A 20,069-nucleotide genomic window follows, 5' to 3' on the forward strand; every position below is an offset into this window, starting at 1 on the left:
GTCTGGCACGTTGGAGAGGTGTGCGCTTCATGGATGAATCATGGTTCACATTGTTCAGGGCAGATGGCAGCTGAGAATGTCCCAGTTCTTGCATGGCCAGCATACTCACCGGACATGTCACCCATTGAGCATGTTCGGGATGTGCTTGACCGGCGTATACGACAGCGTGTACCAGTTCCCACGAATATCCAACAACCTCGCACAGCCATTGAAGTGGAGTGGACCAACATTCCACAGGCCACAATTGACAATCTGATAGACTCCATGCGACGATGTGTTGCACTGCATGAGGCAAATGGTGGTCACACCAGATACTGACCGGTTCTGGGTCCCCAGACCCCCAATAGCGCAAAAAACTGCACATTCCAGGGTGGCCTTTTGTTGTGGGCAGTCTGAGGTACACCTGTGCACTACTCATGATGTCAGATCAGCATCCTGATGTGGCACACCTGTGAGGTGGGATGGATTATCTCAATATAGCAGATGTGCCCACTACCACACATTTGGACTGATTTGTGACCACTGTTTGGGAGGGATGGTTATATTGTGTATCTGGAATGAATTTTAGGTCTCTACGTCCATCCCATGGGGAATGGGAGCAGTAACAAAGGTGTTGCGTTTATATTTTTGTTGAGTGTATGAAAGCGTATGAATGTAAAATAGGAAGGTTCCTGAAAATGAAGTAGCATGTTCAGCATGCTTTGAGAAAGTGAAAACATGAATATAAGGATCAGATAAATAATGGATAACCTCCTTGAATTATCCATTCCTCCATTTTCTTAACTATTCATACAATTTAGGGTCGTAGGGTCATGGGGTGAGAGACACAGTACAACTGGATAGAATCTAAAGTATCAAAAGTGGCGTCAGTGTCTTGGTCAAACATGAAAAAACACATTTTCAAAACCATCCCTGGTTTAACACCAAATTCTTCCATAGCCTCATTGATTTTTAGTGCAAAACCTGCCAGCTACACAAGGGTTTGAAAGCAAAACTGGTGTAGTCAAAGTACTAAAGCTGTCTTAATTAAATCTTACTTAAATGCAGAAAAACTCTGCATTCTCCTAGTGTATTCTCCTAGTGGTTCATTAGTGGTTGCTCGAGGTTGACGACAGTCACAAGGGGAAATTGGTGCTGCACCTCCTTACAATTTGGTTGCAAATAGTTTACAGTGGCGGTATAAAAGATACCCCCTTGTCTGCAAGTTCGTCAGCCAGCAGACCCCAGAACCCAGTCGTAATTTTGAGACTAACAACTGGTACCACTGACAAAACTTCCACATAGCATAACACTTAATAACAAACACTGTTGTACCTGAAGTGGTCTTCATGGCCAGGATGAATGTGGCAGGTTCCTCCATTAGAACAAGGAAAGCTAATGCAGGCATTGATTGGTATTTCACAGTCTTGACCCTAAAGGAGAGGACAAGACATGGCAAAGCAGTTAATAACTGAATATTGTGTCTTCTGTTACTACTGGAATAAGTGAAGCTGTCATCAAACTTCTTCACTAGTGACATAATTTTACTGTCCGGCACATTACAGTTAAGTGTTCTTAATTTTATTTAAATGTATTTAAATTGACCACTTGGGAAAAGACAAATGTATGTAACTATATATATGTGTATATATTTATATATACATTATATCTAAATATATAGTTCCACTGATAAAGTTCTTTTTACTATTTATGTTGTGCTCTTGTAGTTTTTCTTTTTAAGGACAACATATTTTTAAGGTGTAGTAAAAAAAAAAAACCCACAAATGTAGTGGACATATTCATAAAACATGTCTACTTCTTTGATTCATTACTTTTCCTGGTAAGAAGTTTCATTCATCAGAGTCCTAAAACCTCTGTCAGCCAATATACCCACTTGTTCTGATCAAAGCGCTTTATTTTTGTTTTTAATCTAAACCCATCTTTTTATTTCCTTTTCTATTTTATTCTTTACTTTAGAACTTCATGTTGTGTTCACAGCCTCCTTCATTCATTTCTCAACATATTTCTCACTGTTCCTTTATACTATGTGTTCTCTCCATTTCTCCCACAACACCTTACCTATGACATTTCTTGTTCCTTTCTTTAACTCACACCTCTATCATCCCATCTTCTGTACTTAATTGTTGTTTATTCCTCATGTCTTCCCTTCTTATTCTCACTCCTCATGTTCCTAGTTGCTTCTTTGAGTCTTCACACATTTTAATTAATGTTGTCCCAGTGGATGCCAGTAAGAAAAACATACACATAGACATGTACATACACAGACACAAACATACACAGGCATGCACACTCCAGCAGTCCTTCCCGCACTGTGACCTTGGCAAATGATGTGTTAATTAAAAGCAAGACCAAGGCTTTCTCCTGCAAAAGTGCAAAGGTTATGCAGCATGTGTTCTTGTAAAACCTAAAGTCCTTGCACAGATACTCACGTGCACATATACATGCAAACAAGCACAAACAGATATGCATGCAGTCTATTCTTTAGAAGCTGGAGCTCAAGGATCTCTAAATACAGATACGCAAATAAGGGGTATGCCGATGAGTACAATGAGTACAGTCTCAGTCACCATTAGTTCTACTTTGGATCCTCCGTTCATGCTACAGGATGAAAGCAACCCCTACATTTAAAATCAGTGTCATAAACAACTATTTATGACTTTCTTTTTTTGCAATGTGCAGTAAGACACCACTGATATGCACATGCTCGCCTATGCAAACTGCACTGAGTAGAAGATGTGCATGTCTTTTCTAATGCGAACTATGAATATTGACAGCTATTACACCCTTTATCTTTTGATCATTCAGTACCTACAGTGCAGTCAGCTTCGCTCCTCATTTCTCTATTGATAGACAAGTAGATACATTATGCATACAAGGCCAGAGCTAAGCCTGATAATACTCCTAATGCCAGAGGATTATGCAGCCTGGCTAGTCATCTAGGACACCTTTCAAAAAAGCAACTATTTCTAGAAAAAGTGAAACTTTGCTGCGTGATGCACTCTATAATTCAGAAGAGTTGAAATAAAAAGGAACCACTAAATAGTACGCAGTTACAAGGCTGTAGGCGCGGGAATAACACGGCACCAGAGGTTCAAGGACTGATTTCGACTGCCTCCATATCAACTGAAAAAATGTTCACTTTTGATAAATCACTTTGTAAATACTTCCAAAAACACCAGCAAGTATGGCAAGCCTGATAACAACCAAGCATTATGACTGCAATAAATCAATATAACATTTTTATGAGACCATGATGGAGTGCAAGTTTAATCAAACTTATAAATTAAAGTACACACTGACCAAAAAAGGAAAATGTATATTCTAGTGGCTATATTATAGTTTCAGATGTGGACCAAGAAAACAAGTTTTAGAAGCGAAACATATTATGTCTGACCGCCACCTTCAGTGCGTCTCTGTCTGCTGATATTCTTACCTTGAATCCATACGGACAGGTGCAGTGGTAAGATCCTGCGGCATTGGAGACACAGGTACCATTATTTTGGCAGGGAGCTGAAAGGCAGGGGGCGCACTTTGACATCAGGTTGATATCCACTGGACCTACAAATGATAACAGAAGTGGGAGAAAGCAGAAAGAAGAAGGAAAAGTGTCAGAGATGTGCACAAGAACACGTGTGATCTCTCTCAAACTCAAGCTACGTAGAGGCAAGAAGTAGAGTAAGATGGGATCATTTTTAGTTCATGACATGATGCATCTTTATGCAGCACTAGGTTTGCTCATGGAGTCCCAGCCCACTTTATAAACTCACAAACATAGTCAACAATGGTCATGTAATGCAGCTTCATTCTTTTTAGCAGATTACACTTTTCATGATATTTCTTTTATCTGTGTAAGAAGTCTGCTTCACAGTTCCTTTTGTCATGGTCTGGCTGTGTGGCTGTAAAATTCCCTGGTATCCACCCATGGGCAGGGCCTACAGCCTCCCTCAGCTGAAGCTGATTGAGGCAATCAGGTTGGAGATTTAAGCTGCTTGCTGACACTGCTTCCTCGCCAGTTTGTCAACTACCCTATGTTGGTAACCACGCCTCACGCCTCATGTTCATGAATCTCACGTGCTCTACTAACCTTGTAATCTCGTGTTCTAGTTACTCCAGGAACACTCCATCACACCGAACCACTCATCTTGGAAATCTGGTTAACCCGCCAGCTCTCGGACTCATCTCCTTGCCTCACCTGCCTGCCCCCCTGTCCTTACACCACCTCGGGACCTTCACCACTCAGGACAGCTGCCACACACCACCTAACCCACCTGGACCGCACCACCTCTCCCTCAACGCTTCCATCTCTCACCTGCACATACGTACCTATTCACCAGCAGCTGCCGTTGCTTTCTTGGACCTGTCCCCTTGCTTATCCCTCTCCCCTGGCCAAGAGCCTCACGCCCCATATATCAAGCCTTAAATCAAGAACTAACGTGAACGTCATTTTGGTGTTAGTTAATAAACCTTTGTTAAACCCTTGACTCTGCCTCCGCCTTGGGTTTCCTGCACGTGGGTTTGATTTTTGGTGCTCAGCCTCCGGCCGTTTTGTGACCCTTTCCCGTCTGGTCTGATAGCAGAGAAGCCCTTGATGAGGTGATGTTAGAGGTCTGCTGATTCTATATGAGTTTACAGAATCCAGCCAAGAGGTAGAGGGGATTTATTTTATACATTTATATCTATGGTCAATCCTCTAATATAGCATGATGTATTACCGGCTGAGCTGATCCAACAGGCTAAAGGCTTGAGTGTCTGGCAACTCAAAATGGATCAGTCAAACGAATATGTTTGGGCTTTAAGCCACTACTCTTACCACCCAGCTAACAGGAAAAAAAAACAGCCTCAGCAGCCTAAACAAATAATCTGCATTTCATATAAGCTTGTCGATTTTTGACCATGAGCAGCCATTCTCATCTAAAGCTGTGAAACTCAATCTAAGGCAAGGCTAAAGTCATAATGTTTTCTCCCAAATGGCCTAAAACTAAAACTCAGTAGTTTTAATGGGAAGAAAGTAAACTGCAAACAAAAGCTACAATGAAATAAACACACTTGAGTCTGTAAATATAATAACAGCCCAATCTAGTCTAAATCCAGGGATTACATGAGTGGTAAAACAATATATTGCACTTAGTACTATGAAAATATGTGTACTTACCTTTGCACTGAAATCTGTTTAATGGTGTGGTGAGCAGCAGTCTGTCAGCCATGTCAGGAGGTCCAGTACAGCGAGCAATGCCTTAAATACCAATTTTAAGTCAAAAGATATTCAGTATTTTTCTTATATGCAGCATTAGATGTTGGTGAACACACGTTTTTGGTTGAACAAATGCAAGCATATTGACTGTGATTTCTTACCAGGCTCTTTAAAGCCAGCCTTGACCCACTGAGAGAGCCAGCGCAGATCACAGTTACAGTACAATGGATTGGCACCAAGAGCCCTAAACAAAGTTAAAAGCATAAACCAATACACATTTACTCTGTGGATACACATATGTAGAAGTGCAGATGCAGTACAGACCAAAGCTGTACTTACAGGTGGGAAAGAGAGCTGAGGTGGTTGAAAGCTCCCTCCGGAATAGTTGAAAGGTCATTACCATGAAGAGTCCTGGAGGAGAGAAGCAGAGAGCAAAACAGGAGCATATAAATATTAATCATACCAGCGACCTTGTTACGCATTTAAAAAGGAAGATTTTGACCTACTGTTACTGTTATTCTGTAGTTAATTAATTTAATTAGGTACTCTGTGTTTCTTAATCATTCTTTTGTAGCAAGGGAGGAAAAGTGAAAGAGCTTTTGACCTCGGTCCACTGTTACGTCCTTATCCACTTGCACCACAACATGATTTTGTGAGTACTGCTTCAGTAAATGCTTTTTGTTTTTAGTTGGTCTCCCTTCATATGGTACAATTTCAAGAGGTCATACACAGTAGAGAGCCTTTATGAGGCGTGGTGATCTAACTCTGTAGATAACCTCAGGACCTTTGCTGGGGTCTCTTATATTTTCCTATTTTGGTGCCTTGAGACAAAAGGACGTTGACATTCTACAGACCCTCACTGTGTCCATTGACTGAAAGGTAGGGTAGGGTACAATGAACTCTGTGGGATGAAAAAAATCCAAACATATGCATTACATATGACTCTTGATTAAATATTTCTGCATAGAGTTCTAACTATATATGATAATTGGCTCACTGTACAATTTGTTAGGTACAACAACTACCTGTTAAATCAAATATTTAGCATCAAACATCAGCCAAAACCATGGCAACAACATTAGAATTAGAAGAAGATTTGTGGAGCCAGGGATCAAACCACTGACCTTTTGACTAGTAGATAAACTAGTACGGTGTAATAGTAGAGGTTAATTTCTTGGCACACTTTGCTCCTCTTACTAATTGAGCAAAACCCAAACAAGGTGTACCGAACATAGTGCCCACTGAGTGTGCATACACTATACACAGCTATTAGTTTTAACCTTGTGGTTTAATAATTAGATTTGTATCTTAAATGTGCAGCTAAGGTTTAACCATAGCTGGCAAGGGGCTATTGACCAATGTTAAAAAGGATTATATCCAAGGAAAACCTATTGCGTCACATCCATCATATCAGAGCTAAATGAAAGTGACTGCCCAGTTGCCTAATACTCACTTTGGAGCAAGCTAATACACCAGTCTAACCCTTATAGCTGCATGCTAAATTATTCAAATTTATTTGTGGTTCCTCAGTAGCAGACACACCATCATACCCTTCTATAATGGAAAATAAATAAAATATTTATGAAAGAATAACACAAAATAAACAGAAAGCCTTTTTTCGTTGTTGTGCAATAAAGCTTGTTCGGGTCTCTGAATGGAATATAAACTGTCTCATACGGTCATCTCGCAGACGGTGGTGTGCGAGCGATCATGTGTGTCACAGTAGAAAACTGCAGGTCGAGAAGCGTATTAGTGTTGATGTGTGCATTTTTGTTATGTACCACTGGGTTTGCATGTATGTGTTCGTGTCTGTAGATGTGTGTCTGAAACTTTTTGTCTCTGAGGGCTTAGAGACTTCAGAGTGTGCGTGTGTGTGTCCTTTGTGTGTCTATCCATTGGAGTGTGCTGCCTGCTGGATAGAAGTTCACATTCCATTAGAGTGAAGGGCTGTAGCAGGGGACAGCTATCAAACCAGCAGTATTGGAAAAACTGTGCATGTGTATGTATGTGTACTTGATTTTTGTGTGTGTGTGCGTGCGTGTGTGTGTGTGTTATCGCTGCTTAATGCCTTTAAATGTTTATGTGCATCTCTGTGTGCGTTTGTGTAGCAATGTATGGTGGTCTCACAGCCCCCGTCTATGACTAGCCCAAGGGGGGTTGTGGGTAATGAGGAAGTGACAGTGATGACTGCCTGGCAACCAGTTGCTATGCGGGGGCAGAGAGGGATCAGTCCCGACGGTAACATCAAGTAAAATGAAAGCAAGAAAGCAAAAAAAAAAGAAGAAGAAGAAGAAAAAAAAGCGGTCACTAACTTCTGGGAGGTGAAAGCATCATAAGAGATAACGCCAGTACAAAGAGAAATGGCTGAAAACAAATCTGAATTCTCTGACAGTGAAACTCTTTTTCTTGCTAAAGTTTTGCTCACAATAATCACCACTGAAAGCTAACTCATATGAAAATGAAAGTATATTTTGAGCCAAGAGTTGTACCAAGATTAAGAACCTCAACACTGCCATTGTTTAAATATTTTAGATTATGAAACAAAAAACATTTTACCACTCTAACCACAGCAAGACCACTTGGGCCGCGCAGAAATCCAAAGTTATTCAGCAAAGCAAAAGAGAAAAGCAGCCTTGGTTGAGGCCGTGTAGTTTTTCATCGACAAAAGCCACCTCTCTTGGCTTTTTTGTGGCTTTTTCTCCTGCAGAATTCAGATGTGGTTGTGAGACTTTGCTGGAAAGACTATTGGAAAGACTGCTGTTGTCTTGGCTTTCTGACATCACACTTTAATCACTATCATATTGTCAGAAGTTGTAATTTGAGTAAACTGACCCTTTAAATGGCGATAAAAAAATGACCTTTACGTAAACATTCTGAGATTTTTTTCATTTACAGCTTTAGCTTCAGACCTCACTATAGTGAACGGGTGTTTTCAAGGAGCCTTGACATAACTAAACAAAGCTTTCGAGGATAACCAGCTTCAACCTTCAGTGATTCTTATAGGCTTTATTCAGAGAATAGGGCTTAACATTATCTCTGATGAAAGCTTAAAATATTCACCAGTGTCATCCTTACTTAATAAACTTAAGGTATCACAGCAAAACTGACACTAATAAATGTTGATTTATGATACTCAAGCAACCCCACACTTAAGGATCAATACGATTTGCTGTTATACAAGTACGTTATGTAGATGTTTACACTTGTGTGCACCGCATACACAGATTGGATAGTATATTCATATTTTTGTGTGTGTGCAGCTCGTTCCATATGTGTGAGGCAAGCTGGTCAGACAGCAATAGTCACATGCACACTGTGTGTAGGCACGCATGTGGGTTTGTGAGACAGAGGGTGGACAGCCAAATGGATGACTGAGAGAAACAGAGGCTGAAGGTCGATTCATCAAACACAACATTGGGCGGAAGAGAGAGAAAAGGAGGAGAGGATAGATAGAGGAGAGCGAGAGGGAGAAGCACATGGCGAGAGGCAAAGAATTCAGATAGAAAGGGAGTATTAAAGAAATGGGAGAGTGCGACTTTTATCTTATTTTAGTACCCTGAAACAACAGATGATTGGGTGGACTGTGACTCATTTTGCAAGTGGGTCTTAATATGGCACTCAGCCTGAAATCAGGGGAGTGATTAAACTTTGATTTAACTCTGTAATATAACAGGCAAGGGGGAGTGTTGAATATTGAATCCACTGCGGCACTTAAAGATGAAGCTCGCTACTCACAGCAGGCGAAGTGACTTGAGCCCATCGAAGGCATGGACAGGGATGCAGCGAATCTGGTTATAACTGAGGATTCTGTAAGACAAAGGACACAAACAAGGTCACACGATTTAACTCTACATCAGGAGGCTTTTTGGGTTTTTTGTTTGTTTGTTTTTTCAAAATATGAAAAGATTATTCAAGAGATGACACAGTAGGTTTGGTTTTTATAAAAACTTGGTACAGAACCTTTTGCCACTGAAGGCTAGACAGTGAAAATTAACACCAGGGGCACATTTCAAATACATTAGAAAAAAATAGTTAAAGATAAAAACACCTGCCAGAGGCAAAGGTCAAAGAAGAGTCTGGAAAGTCAAACTCCCACACCACAGTTAAATGTAATTTCTTTTAAAACTGCTAATGAATCCAAATTTAAGTTTGGCAACAAATGACAGATAATGAAGCGTCCCTTAAGGATGCTACTATTATTTGAACACAATATCATGGTGGCTAATAATGATCCTAATGTAATAAACAGACACTATCTGAGATGTATATTCACGAAAATAGCAGCCAAGGTAGTAGCCAAGATTATTCCTCAGCATAATGCTCAATGAAGCAATGCCTAATGATAATTACTGACTGTCAAGAAGCTTAATCCTCATCTTCTCTGTTTCACCAGTGGCCTGGACCCATTGAGAAAAGATCCCAACAGCCAAGAATAATGAATCCTGGAAAATCTGATGTGGAAAGTGAAACACGCCTCTCTGCCGCTACCTTCAAATCTTCCCTAGGTGTGATTGAGCTGTGCACAGGATTTGTATCTGGTGCTATCTAGGCGCAGAGAGTAGAAATCTGTAGTTGCAGGACGTAGCTTGGAGGCGTGAATCAATGTGACTTTATGAAATATAAGTTGATATATAGCCATTGTGTTTATAGATTCTTTGCTTAAAAAGAAAGGCAAAACTAAAGTTAATTCCATAAATTAAAAGAATAATTTATGTAACTTTGTGAAAATTCCTGCAGAGGTAAAAAAAAACAAATAAATAGAAAAAAACAGAGGGAGATGGGATAAAAGCAGGAAGAAGAGCCAACATTTCAACAGGATAAATTTTAACATTTTAAAAAGGAAAATATTTTAAATATGAAAAATGCATTGGGGCAAAAAAGAACATATTATATGTGTATGTTAGAATAGAAATAAAGGAAAAAGAAGATACAAGAGGAGGCTGAGATGAGTGGATGGGGGTGTGGGGTGGGTGGGGGGGGGGGGGTGAAGAAGCGATAAACCTTAAACGAGAGACTGGAAAATGAAAACAAGGACGAAGAGAAATTAGGAGGAAGACAAAAGTATGGAAAGAAAAAAAAATTATATGTACATGTGCATGCACCTGTACACATGTACAGGTGCATGCATCAATAGGTACATATGTTGCCATGGTAACTTACAGTGTGGCTAGTTGAGTCATGTTGTTAAAGGTGTATGGGGCCAAAGCACTGATGCTGTTGTTGCTCAGGTCCCTGTGTCGACAGAAACTTACATGAGGGACCCATACAAACACATACTGCATGCATCCATATTGGTTTCGTAAACTGGAAAATGACGTGGCATATGTGCATTCTGTTCAAGGTTATGTGAGAGGTACATACACCAGCGACAGCTGTTTCAGGTTTGCCAGCTCCTTGGGCACAGATGTCAGCATATTACCCTCCAAGTAACTGCAAGAAAAAAATGCATACTTAATATAGTATTTATTACATACACAAATACAGCCATGTGGAGGGGTGAATTGATGCCAAGGGAGCAAGTAAAAGTTTTGGATTAGTAACTTGTGTCTCATCAACAGTGTGGAATGATACAGAAAGCAGACAAGAAGAGAAGGGTATAAGTTTGTGCTGTTGGTAAGAAGAGTGAATGAATGAGATGCATAACAACCAGCATAACAGGAATGGAGCTTCTTGCATCCACTAGCTTTGACTGTGAAGAAAACAAAAGAACTCATTTAAAACTGACCACCTCCCATTTATCTCCCATTAGGTTATTTGGTGACTGGCTGTAGGTGTAAATGTGAGTATGAATGGTTGTCTGTCTTTGTCAAAGTCTCCGTGACCCTGAATTGAACAAGCAATTAAGGAAATGGATGAATGGACATCACACGTTCAAGGTTGTGTGGCTGTGCACTTCTGGGCCACTCCACAGACATTCCTTTCAGATCATTTGCACATGTATGTTTGCGATTTCCCTATGGACCACAAGCTTCTACAGACAGCACACATTAGCATCTGTGTCAAACTGACCCAATCTTCATGTAGACTGAGAGAAATAAATAGAGTTCTCAATGGGAGGATCTGCAACAACCAAGCCAGAAGTTGCCACATCAGGTCGAGAGCTTGACAGTTTTTTTTTGTGTGTGTGTTTATGATCTGTTTTTGTTTTGTTTTTTGTCTCCCAGGGCTAGTCTGTCAAGACGTGTACTGCAGAGGTGGGACCAAGTCATTGTCTTGCAAGTCTCAAGTAAGTCTCAAGTCTTTATCCTCAAGTCAAGTCTCAAGTAATGTCAGGCAAGTCAGAGTCGAGTCTCAAGTCACTGGTGTAAAAGTCCGAGTCAAGTCACAAGTCTGAAACTTTGAATTTCAAGTCCTTTCGAGTCTTTAAAAAAAAAAAACGAAAAAATAATGTTGCAGTTATGCTAAATGTAAATATTAGACCATGTAATTTTAAAATCTGTGTTTTTCTCAACACATGACAAAATAGTGAACTTAGAAAATATACACAAATTGTGAAATTGCACCTCTTTAAAATGCAGCTCAATTAAACCTAGCTCCAAGAATAATTGTCACCAACAGTTCTGAGATAAGCTGCATGTTATTCTTGGATGCGGTTGTAGGACCAGCTTTAAAATCGCATGACAAAAATATCATACACATTAAAAAAAACTGTATCACCAACGTAGCCTGGACAACATTTGCTAGTTAGATGAAGTCAGCTATCTCATCTTAGCATATTTATTTCAATTCAATCTTTTTTTTTTTTTTTATAAATTTTATTTTCAGTCACAGCAGCATGTTAACAACAAAACATTGAACATACAGTAGTTTGCTGTTCAGTATTTACAATACCCCAAAAGATAACAGAAATAGAGAAGGAAAAAACAAACAAACAAACCAAAGAAACTCCTACAAAACAACAAAAAACAAACAAACAACAACAAACAAATAGAAAAATAAAATGTATAAGGGACATTCAGCGTACAGTTAGCTATGATAGCGATATAGAGATATGGTATCTGGTCATGATAAGGTGGTCATTTTAAATGTTTCCATGTACATCAAGAATGGCTGCCATGCCCTAAGAAATTTGGTGGTTGAACCTGCCAGTGTATATCTCATCTTTTCTAAATGTAAAAACCTCATGAGCTCCGCAAGCCACTGTTCATGTGTGGGAGGAGCTTCCTGCTTCCATCTTAAAAGTATAAGGCGCCTTGCGATAAGTGAAGCAAAGGCAATAGAATTCGAATAGCATTTTGGCAAAGTGATGTCTTGAGGTATCACCCCAAAGATAGCCGTTAGAGCAGAAGGCTCATATTTAACGTTATACATCTCTGACAGAGTGTTAAATATAGACACCCAATAGGTATGAAGATTGGGGCATGTCCAAAAGGTATGAAGGAGCGAACCTGTTTCTGCTTTACATCTGTTACACAGAGGGTCAGCTCCTGGATAGAACTTGGCTAACTTTTCCTTGGAGATATGTAATCGGTGTAGGACATTAAATTGAAGGAGCCCATGCCTGGCACATATCGAAGAAGAGTGTACCCTCTGGAGAAAAGATTGCCAGAGCTCATCTGTTATAGTCATCCCAAGGTCTTTCTCCCACTGTGCTTTAAGGATGAAGAGAGAAGGAGATTGAAGATCTAATAGTATAGCATAGATTTCTTTAATCGCCCCTCTCTTATGAACGTTTATATTAATAATTTTATCCAAAGAAGTTTCCTCAGGTAGTTCCGGAAATGAAGGAAATCGACTCTTTACAAAGTGACGAATTTGTAAATAGCGGAAAAAATGTTGCCGAGGAACATTAAACTGCTTCAGGAGCTGCGTGAATGAGGCAAAAATCCCATCTACAAAAAGGTCTTTGATATTTCTAAGGCCATTACTTTCCCATATTTTAAAGGCAGAGTCCATCATGGAGGGTGGGAACATATGGTTTGAGCAGATAGGTGCTTTAATTGACATTAAGTGTAACCCCAACCTTTTCCTACATTGCACCCAGAATCTGAGCGAGTCATACAACAAAGGGTTACGTTTATAGGTGTATAGTTCTAATGGGAGAGCTGAACTCAACAAAGCTGATAGGCAAATTTTGCCACAATTGGATGAGTCAATTTGGAGCCAAGCTGGAGTCTCTGTAGTAACATTACTCATCCAGTACAGCATATTACGAATATTTGCTGCCCAATAATAAGACTGAAAGTTTGGCAAGGCTAATCCACCCATTGGCCTAGTCCTCTGCATGAAATCTTTACGAATTCGTGGACTTTTGCCATTCCAAATAAATGCAGAGATATGCTTATTCAGTGTTATAAAATACTTATTGGGTAAGTAGCATGGGATACATTGAAATAAGTAAAGGAACTTGGGAAGTATGTTCATTTTGATAGAATTGACGCGGCCAATTAATGACAGTGGTAAATTGTTCCACCTCTGAAGATCTGTCTCAGTATTTTTAAGCAGCGGGACAAAGTTTCTTTCATAAAGATCTTTGTATGAGTGGGTAACCTTAAACCCCAGATAGGTCACATACCCTGATTTAACGCTAAATTGAAAACCTGAAAATGAAATCTTTCTGGCTATAGAGTTGACACAGAGAAGTTCACTTTTATGCAGATTTAACTTGTAACCTGAAATATTACCAAAACATTCAAAAATGGCAAGAGCACGGGGAAGAGAGCATAAAGGCTCTGACATATACAGCAGGAGGTCGTCAGCATATAAGGATATTTTGTGCTCCTGGTCACCTCTGAAGATGCCCTTAATGCAACTGTCAGCTCGCAGTTTAATCGCCAGTGGTTCAATTGATAATGCAAAAAGAAGAGGGGATAAGGGACAACCTTGTCTCGTACCACGGAGAAGTGGGAAATAAGAAGAGAATAACGAATTTGTTCTAACACGTGCCATAGGTGAGGAGTAAAGTAACTGAATCCATGAAATGAAATTAGGGCCAAATCCAAATTTATGCAGAGTATAAAACAGATAATCCCACTCCACCCGGTCAAATGCCTTCTCAGCATCGAGTAATAAGGCAATTTCAGGGGTTGTAGTTGACTTGGTGTGTAATATGTTCAAAAACCTGCGCAGGTTGAAAAAACCATGCCTACCCTTCACGAAACCTGTCTGATCTGGAGAAATTAACAATGGTAGATGTTGCTCTAGCCTGAGAGCAAGTGTTTTTGACAGTATTTTTAAATCTACATTTAAGAGTGATATAGGACGATATGATGAACACTCTAATGGATCTTTATAATTCAATTCAATCTTAATTGGCAGACTTCATGTCCATAAAAACAAGACAAAAAAAAAACAAAAAAAAAAAAAACACACACACACACACAACACTCCCCCCCCCCCCCCCCCCCAACACAAGGTATACACCATTAAATATATATATGTATATAAATAAGTATCTAAAACATTTGTAAAAACATAAAACCATAATATACATAAAACACAATTACTTAAAATAAATCAATAAATACACAAACACTTTAACCAGTGCTTTCTGAGACTGGATGAGTAACGGGAACCACTCAGTGTTGGATCTGTAAGTGCAAAAATTATACTGTTACTCGAACCATCCAGTCGTTCTCTAAAATTGAACATTAGCTTCCTTAAAAGTGCTTTAAAAGTCCAAACACCCACAGCTACAAACATCTGGCTGGCACTACCACTTCTAGGTATCCTGCAAAGGATTCTCATCGCATCATTATATGCAACATGCAGCTTCTGCATGCTACATTGTTTGTAGGATGACCACAAGGGGGCAGTATATAGCGGTGTGCAATACGCTTTAAACAAAGCCACTTTAACTGGAAGTGAACAAAAGCTGAATTTGCGTGCAATAGTATTTGCCTGCACATAGAGCTTACACCGTTGTCTGTATATGTCATCATCATCATTCATTTGCTCAGTAATAAAGTGACCGAGGTATTTCACCTTTTTATGAACTTCAAGAGTTTTTTGTGCCAGTTTAAACAAAGGGAAATTTAGCTGTTTATCCTGCTTGGTTCTACATATCAAAACAGCACTTTTAGCAGCATTGTACTCAATGTCATATTGCACACCATATTCAGTACAGACATTAAGAAGATCCTGTAACCCAGCACTGCTTGGACTAAAAACAACCAGGTCATCTGCATACATAAGATGATTTATCAGTGCTTTACCTAATATACACCCAGTGTTACAGGCTCTCAGTTGTATGGACAAATCATCAACATACAAATTAAATAAAATTGGAGACAAAATCCCACCCCGTCTAACACCATTGCTGACACCAAAGGGGGCAGAAATACTGCTTCCCCATTTAACCTGCATGTTCTGAGCGTACCAGTAAGAGAGAATCCTCACGATGTACTGAGGAACTCCCCGTCTCTTCATTTTATCAAAAAGGTTTCTGTGGTTCACTCGATCAAAAGCCTTAGAGGCATCAATGAAAGACATGAGGACAGATGAATTTTTAGCCCTGTACAAACTGACTATTTCCTTGAGTGCATATATGCACATGTCAGTGCCGTGCTTTGGTTTGAAGCCAAACTGATTATCCAGAGAAGAGATGAACACACTAACTCTATCAAACAGGATTCTTTCTAACACCTTAGATAAAATACTGGCTAGTGCAATCGGCCTGTAATTATCCAAACAGCTCACTTTTGCAGCTTTGTCCTTCATAACTGGTACCAGTAAAATACACAGCATTGAGTCTGGTAATATGCCATGAATCATAAACCCAGTGAAACAGAGTGCTAAAAGAGGAGCTAGCCTTACACTAGCATGTTTTAAATGTTCTGCAGTGATGTGATCCAAACCAGAGGATTTATTATCAGACAACCTATGAATGGCTTCATATACTTCATGTGTCCTTACACTTATTGTGTCATTACTCATGTCAAGATTGTCCTCATATGGTTCACTTTTTATACAGTTAAACAACGCACTGTAATGCTGTCTCCATAATGCTGCAATGTTATCTGCCCCAGAAACACCTTCAACAGTTGATGGTAGAGATGGTTTACAGTTATTAAGAGCTTTCACCTCTTTCCAAAAATCTGCCGTATTATTACACAGCATTTTCCTGGCCAAAGAATCTGCTCTTAGCATTTGCTCATTTTTAGTTATAAAGCGAACAGCGTACTTATATCTGGCATTCGCACATTTTTTCTGTTCAAATTCTGGGCCTTGTTTAGGTCTTCCAGCCATGGCCCAACATTTATAAGCTATGCGAGCTTCATCATGGTACATGGATACATGTTCTTTCCAGCCAGGTCTGATGTTAGGTTTCTTATGCTTATATTGTTTATCAAGCAGTGTGCCACTTTTATACAGAGCAGTCACTATATCATCATACATGGAGCAGAGTAAATGTTTATGCACAGCATTCTTACAGTTGACATCTTTGCACAAAATAGCTTCTTTATTTATATGCATATTAATAATCATACGGTTCTTGGAGTGAGTGCATACACTCATGAAGTTTAGTAACTTCCGGTCACTGCAACAAGTCCAGGTACAGTTTACCGACGGATGGGTGCAGGACCTTGAAATGCACCGTGTAGAACGAAAGACCATCGTACGTATCATAAGTTTACCAGTCTCACAAATCGTCGTCATAAATACACATTCCTTAACCGTTTATTAATAGGACCTTTGAGCTCAACGGTAATTAATTAGTAGTGGAAATAATTTCTGGTTCATCACAGAAATGTAGCAGTGACAACAATACTGTATGCTGTAATCGTACTGGGCAATTAGTGATACAAAAAACCTGTTTTATCCTGTGAATAAAAGTATATGTTTTTGTCAGTGTACCATAATAACAGAAGCGAAACGCAATATTGTGTCAGGACAATTCACTATTTATGCACAATAAATAAAGGAGCATAGCGCCACAATTTCTGTTCAGCGCCAGACTTGCTTGTAACCTATATCACCAATTATGTTATGAAAATGACGTATTAACTACTAAAAAACACTGACCTTCGTGTAAATGCTTGGAGCAGACTAACCTGTGAGCTGGAGGGTTCTGGGACGTTATATTTGATCTTTGAATGGCTGCAATCCCGTCGCGTCTTTGTTACTTCAGAAACATGGCTCGAACAATTTCTCTTCAACGACGTAATCCGATAACAACCGATCTCTTTACCCGTCGGCTTCCCGTGGCTGTCATGCGACCGGCTATTGCAGTTAATAATACAACAGCTTCTTGACATTTTTGTGTTTCTTTTTATCGCTGTATAACTGATTTTAATTGAAAGCCTGCGTGCGCTAGTACCGCTTGCCACGAGTTCCCAGAATCCTTTGCGGTTCTACCCGTGAATGACGTCACATTTTCAATCTCTATATAATATGCATGTTAAATTTTATATTTGGGGTAAAATATCAAGTCTTTTCAAGTAAACCGGTTCAAGTCCAATTCAAGTCCCAAGTCATTGGTGTAAAAGTCCAAGTCAAGTCACAAGTCTTAGAACATTTTTTCAAGTCAAGTCTAAAGTCATAAAATTAATGACTCGAGTCTGACTCGAGTCCAAGTCATGTGACTCGAGTCCACACCTCTGGTGTACTGTAATGTCCTGGGGTGTTATTAGAGAGAGAACATTAGCCAACATGTGCCGGTACGTAGCAAATAAAAAAGGGAATTTTTGGCCACACTAAAAGATTCTTTATTTAATAGCATCCGTGTTCATTAGAACACCTTCACGTGTACTTCTCTTTCCTGGAGGAGGACACAAATGCAGGTGATCAGAAGGGGAATTCCACATAGTGAATTAAAAAGGCAGCAGCCACTCTAGAAGGGGTGCAGTGCTTACGTGGGGTAGTGCTTTGAACGGGGAGATGGTCAAATTTAAATGACTGTGATGCTGTTATAGTGTTGGGTTGCTGAGCTTTATGATTGCATCTTAATGATGTCTGTGTTTTTACTATGTTTAAAGGGAAGAAAAAGGGGGAACTGTTACATTATGTTATATGAGCAAAGTTCTGTGTTAGACATACAGAGAATTTTCACATTCGGGCGTTTCTTTCTTGCTTTCTAATATTGTGAGAAACAAAATAAAGGTATACACACAAGCATACACATATTTTATGATGCATTGGTCTCTGTTTGTCTCTCTCAGGTCATAAGTAGGTCATGTGGACAGTATGATGGAGTGTCTTCTTCAGCCTGATCAATACCTAATCACTGCTATTGACCCTGTGGAGCAGGCCTATTTCACAGCTAGAGGGGTTCCTCTGTGGTTGTGCGTGAGCATGTACGTGTGTGCAATAATTCACCATTACTTTGTTCCTACTTCTTTTTAAATTTCCTAATCATAATTAACATTAAGCCTTGTTTTATCTTTGATGATTAAGAATGTCTCTTTATTACAAGGATTCCTGATAGCTTGAAATTAATGAAAGATATAGAGCAATTCTCTTGAAGCACCAATTTAATCATAAAGCAAACAAACAATTATTCATATTTTTTACATTATTTCTACAAAAGATTTTTTTTTTTTTTAAATGGACATTTTATTGAGGTTAATGACTCTGATTTCACCTAATTATTATAGGAAACAGCATGAAAAATAGTCACTGCTCTGGTGAAATTTGATATGAGAGAAAAATGTGTATTGAAGCAATTGACACTGTAGCATTAAAACTAGTTATAAAGCAATTTTTAAGATGGTATCATGATAATACCTCTCAACTATATAAGATCCTACTGTGTAGTGGTAGTTAGATTTAATAACTGGGTTGCTTCATAGATTTGTAACATCAGCATGTAATTATATACAAGCACAAGTACGTCTACTGTATACCTAAAATCCTAAAGACACAAAAAGAAAGAAAGCAGGAGCATGTGCGTAATTCACTAATTGCTATGCTAGTTTCTGAAGCAGGAGAGCAAACTGCAGCATCACTAATGCACTGCAGCAAAGTGGGACTATATGTGTTTATGGAACTTTTGCATGCTATTTGACGGCATACAATTTTTTCTGTGACTGTATATGCATGCTATAATTGATGTCTGTTTCTGAATGTTTGAGTATGCACATTCATGTAGTGAAGCTTGTGTATGCATGTGTGTGTGTGTTACAGTGCAAGCAAGCCTGTCTCACAGCTCAGTGGTGTCCTTGGGAATGCCCTTGGGCAGAGAGTGCAGCCCTCTGTTGCTGCATCGCACCACGCCCTCTGAGCACGTGCAGACGTCAGGACAACCAGACGCAGGAAGGCAACCATTATCCTCAGCACCTGGAGAGAGGGGAGTAGAGAGAGTAGGATATTAGCATGAGGAGGAGGAGGAGGAGGAGATAGATGGATAAATAGAGGTGCAGAGAAAAAACAACAAAGAGAGGAAAAGGGAGGAAAAAAACAGCTTTCGAAAAAAAGTTAGGACAAAACAGGGAGAGAGAAAGAGCTAAGAGAGAAAAAGGGACAGATAGAGATACAGCTTGAACAATAAGTAAGACACTTGCTCAAATCAACTCAGCGCTTTTTAGAAGTACCAGATATTGCTAAAAGCTATATGGATGTATTTCAACATATGGCTCAGCACATGCAGCTGGGGCACAGAGATTTTAAAAGTCCTCAGATGATTCAGGAAACCAACAAACCAAAAAAACCCAAAACTGAGCAGATGTTTTGGGGGTTGAAAGGATGACAGGCAGTTGCAGCAATAAAATGAAAGCTGAAACCTCTATAGTCAGTTTTAACTAACTTGCATGTGAATATTCTCCAATTAAAATTTTATATTTTTATTTCTGCAAAAAGTCACACATTAAATTTTTAATCCTTTTAATTAGATTTTCTTTTAGCTTCAAGAATTTTGTTACTTCCCAAAATTTCTTGAGGCACTTTTTAGCCTTGCTGTCAAAGTATTTAGCACAAAACGTTGTAAGGTTTCAGTTCCGAA

The 20,069-nt window shown here is 39.3% G+C and overlaps 1 protein-coding gene across 2 annotated transcripts in view; it reads right to left on the reverse strand.

Moving 5' to 3' along the window:
* The window catches only part of slit3 (slit homolog 3 (Drosophila)), a 247,638-nt gene that overhangs the window by 24,053 nt on the left and 203,516 nt on the right, over positions 1 to 20,069 (reverse strand). For both annotated transcript variants that reach the window (XM_085283729.1, XM_085283739.1), the window contains 9 exons: positions 19,276 to 19,408; positions 10,553 to 10,621; positions 10,352 to 10,423; positions 8,927 to 8,998; positions 5,531 to 5,602; positions 5,353 to 5,435; positions 5,153 to 5,233; positions 3,434 to 3,558; positions 1,315 to 1,412 (listed from right to left, as the gene is read on the reverse strand). In XM_085283729.1, the coding sequence (XP_085139855.1) occupies positions 1,315 to 1,412; positions 3,434 to 3,558; positions 5,153 to 5,233; positions 5,353 to 5,435; positions 5,531 to 5,602; positions 8,927 to 8,998; positions 10,352 to 10,423; positions 10,553 to 10,621; positions 19,276 to 19,408 (805 nt within the window). The remainder of the gene's footprint in view (positions 1 to 1,314; positions 1,413 to 3,433; positions 3,559 to 5,152; positions 5,234 to 5,352; positions 5,436 to 5,530; positions 5,603 to 8,926; positions 8,999 to 10,351; positions 10,424 to 10,552; positions 10,622 to 19,275; positions 19,409 to 20,069) is intronic.

This window comes from Mchenga conophoros, linkage group LG2, assembly GCF_057382185.1.
Source record: "Mchenga conophoros isolate Kocher_MC1m ecotype Shallow Benthic linkage group LG2, M_conophoros_male_GT1.1, whole genome shotgun sequence".
NCBI lineage: Eukaryota > Metazoa > Chordata > Actinopteri > Cichliformes > Cichlidae > Mchenga > Mchenga conophoros.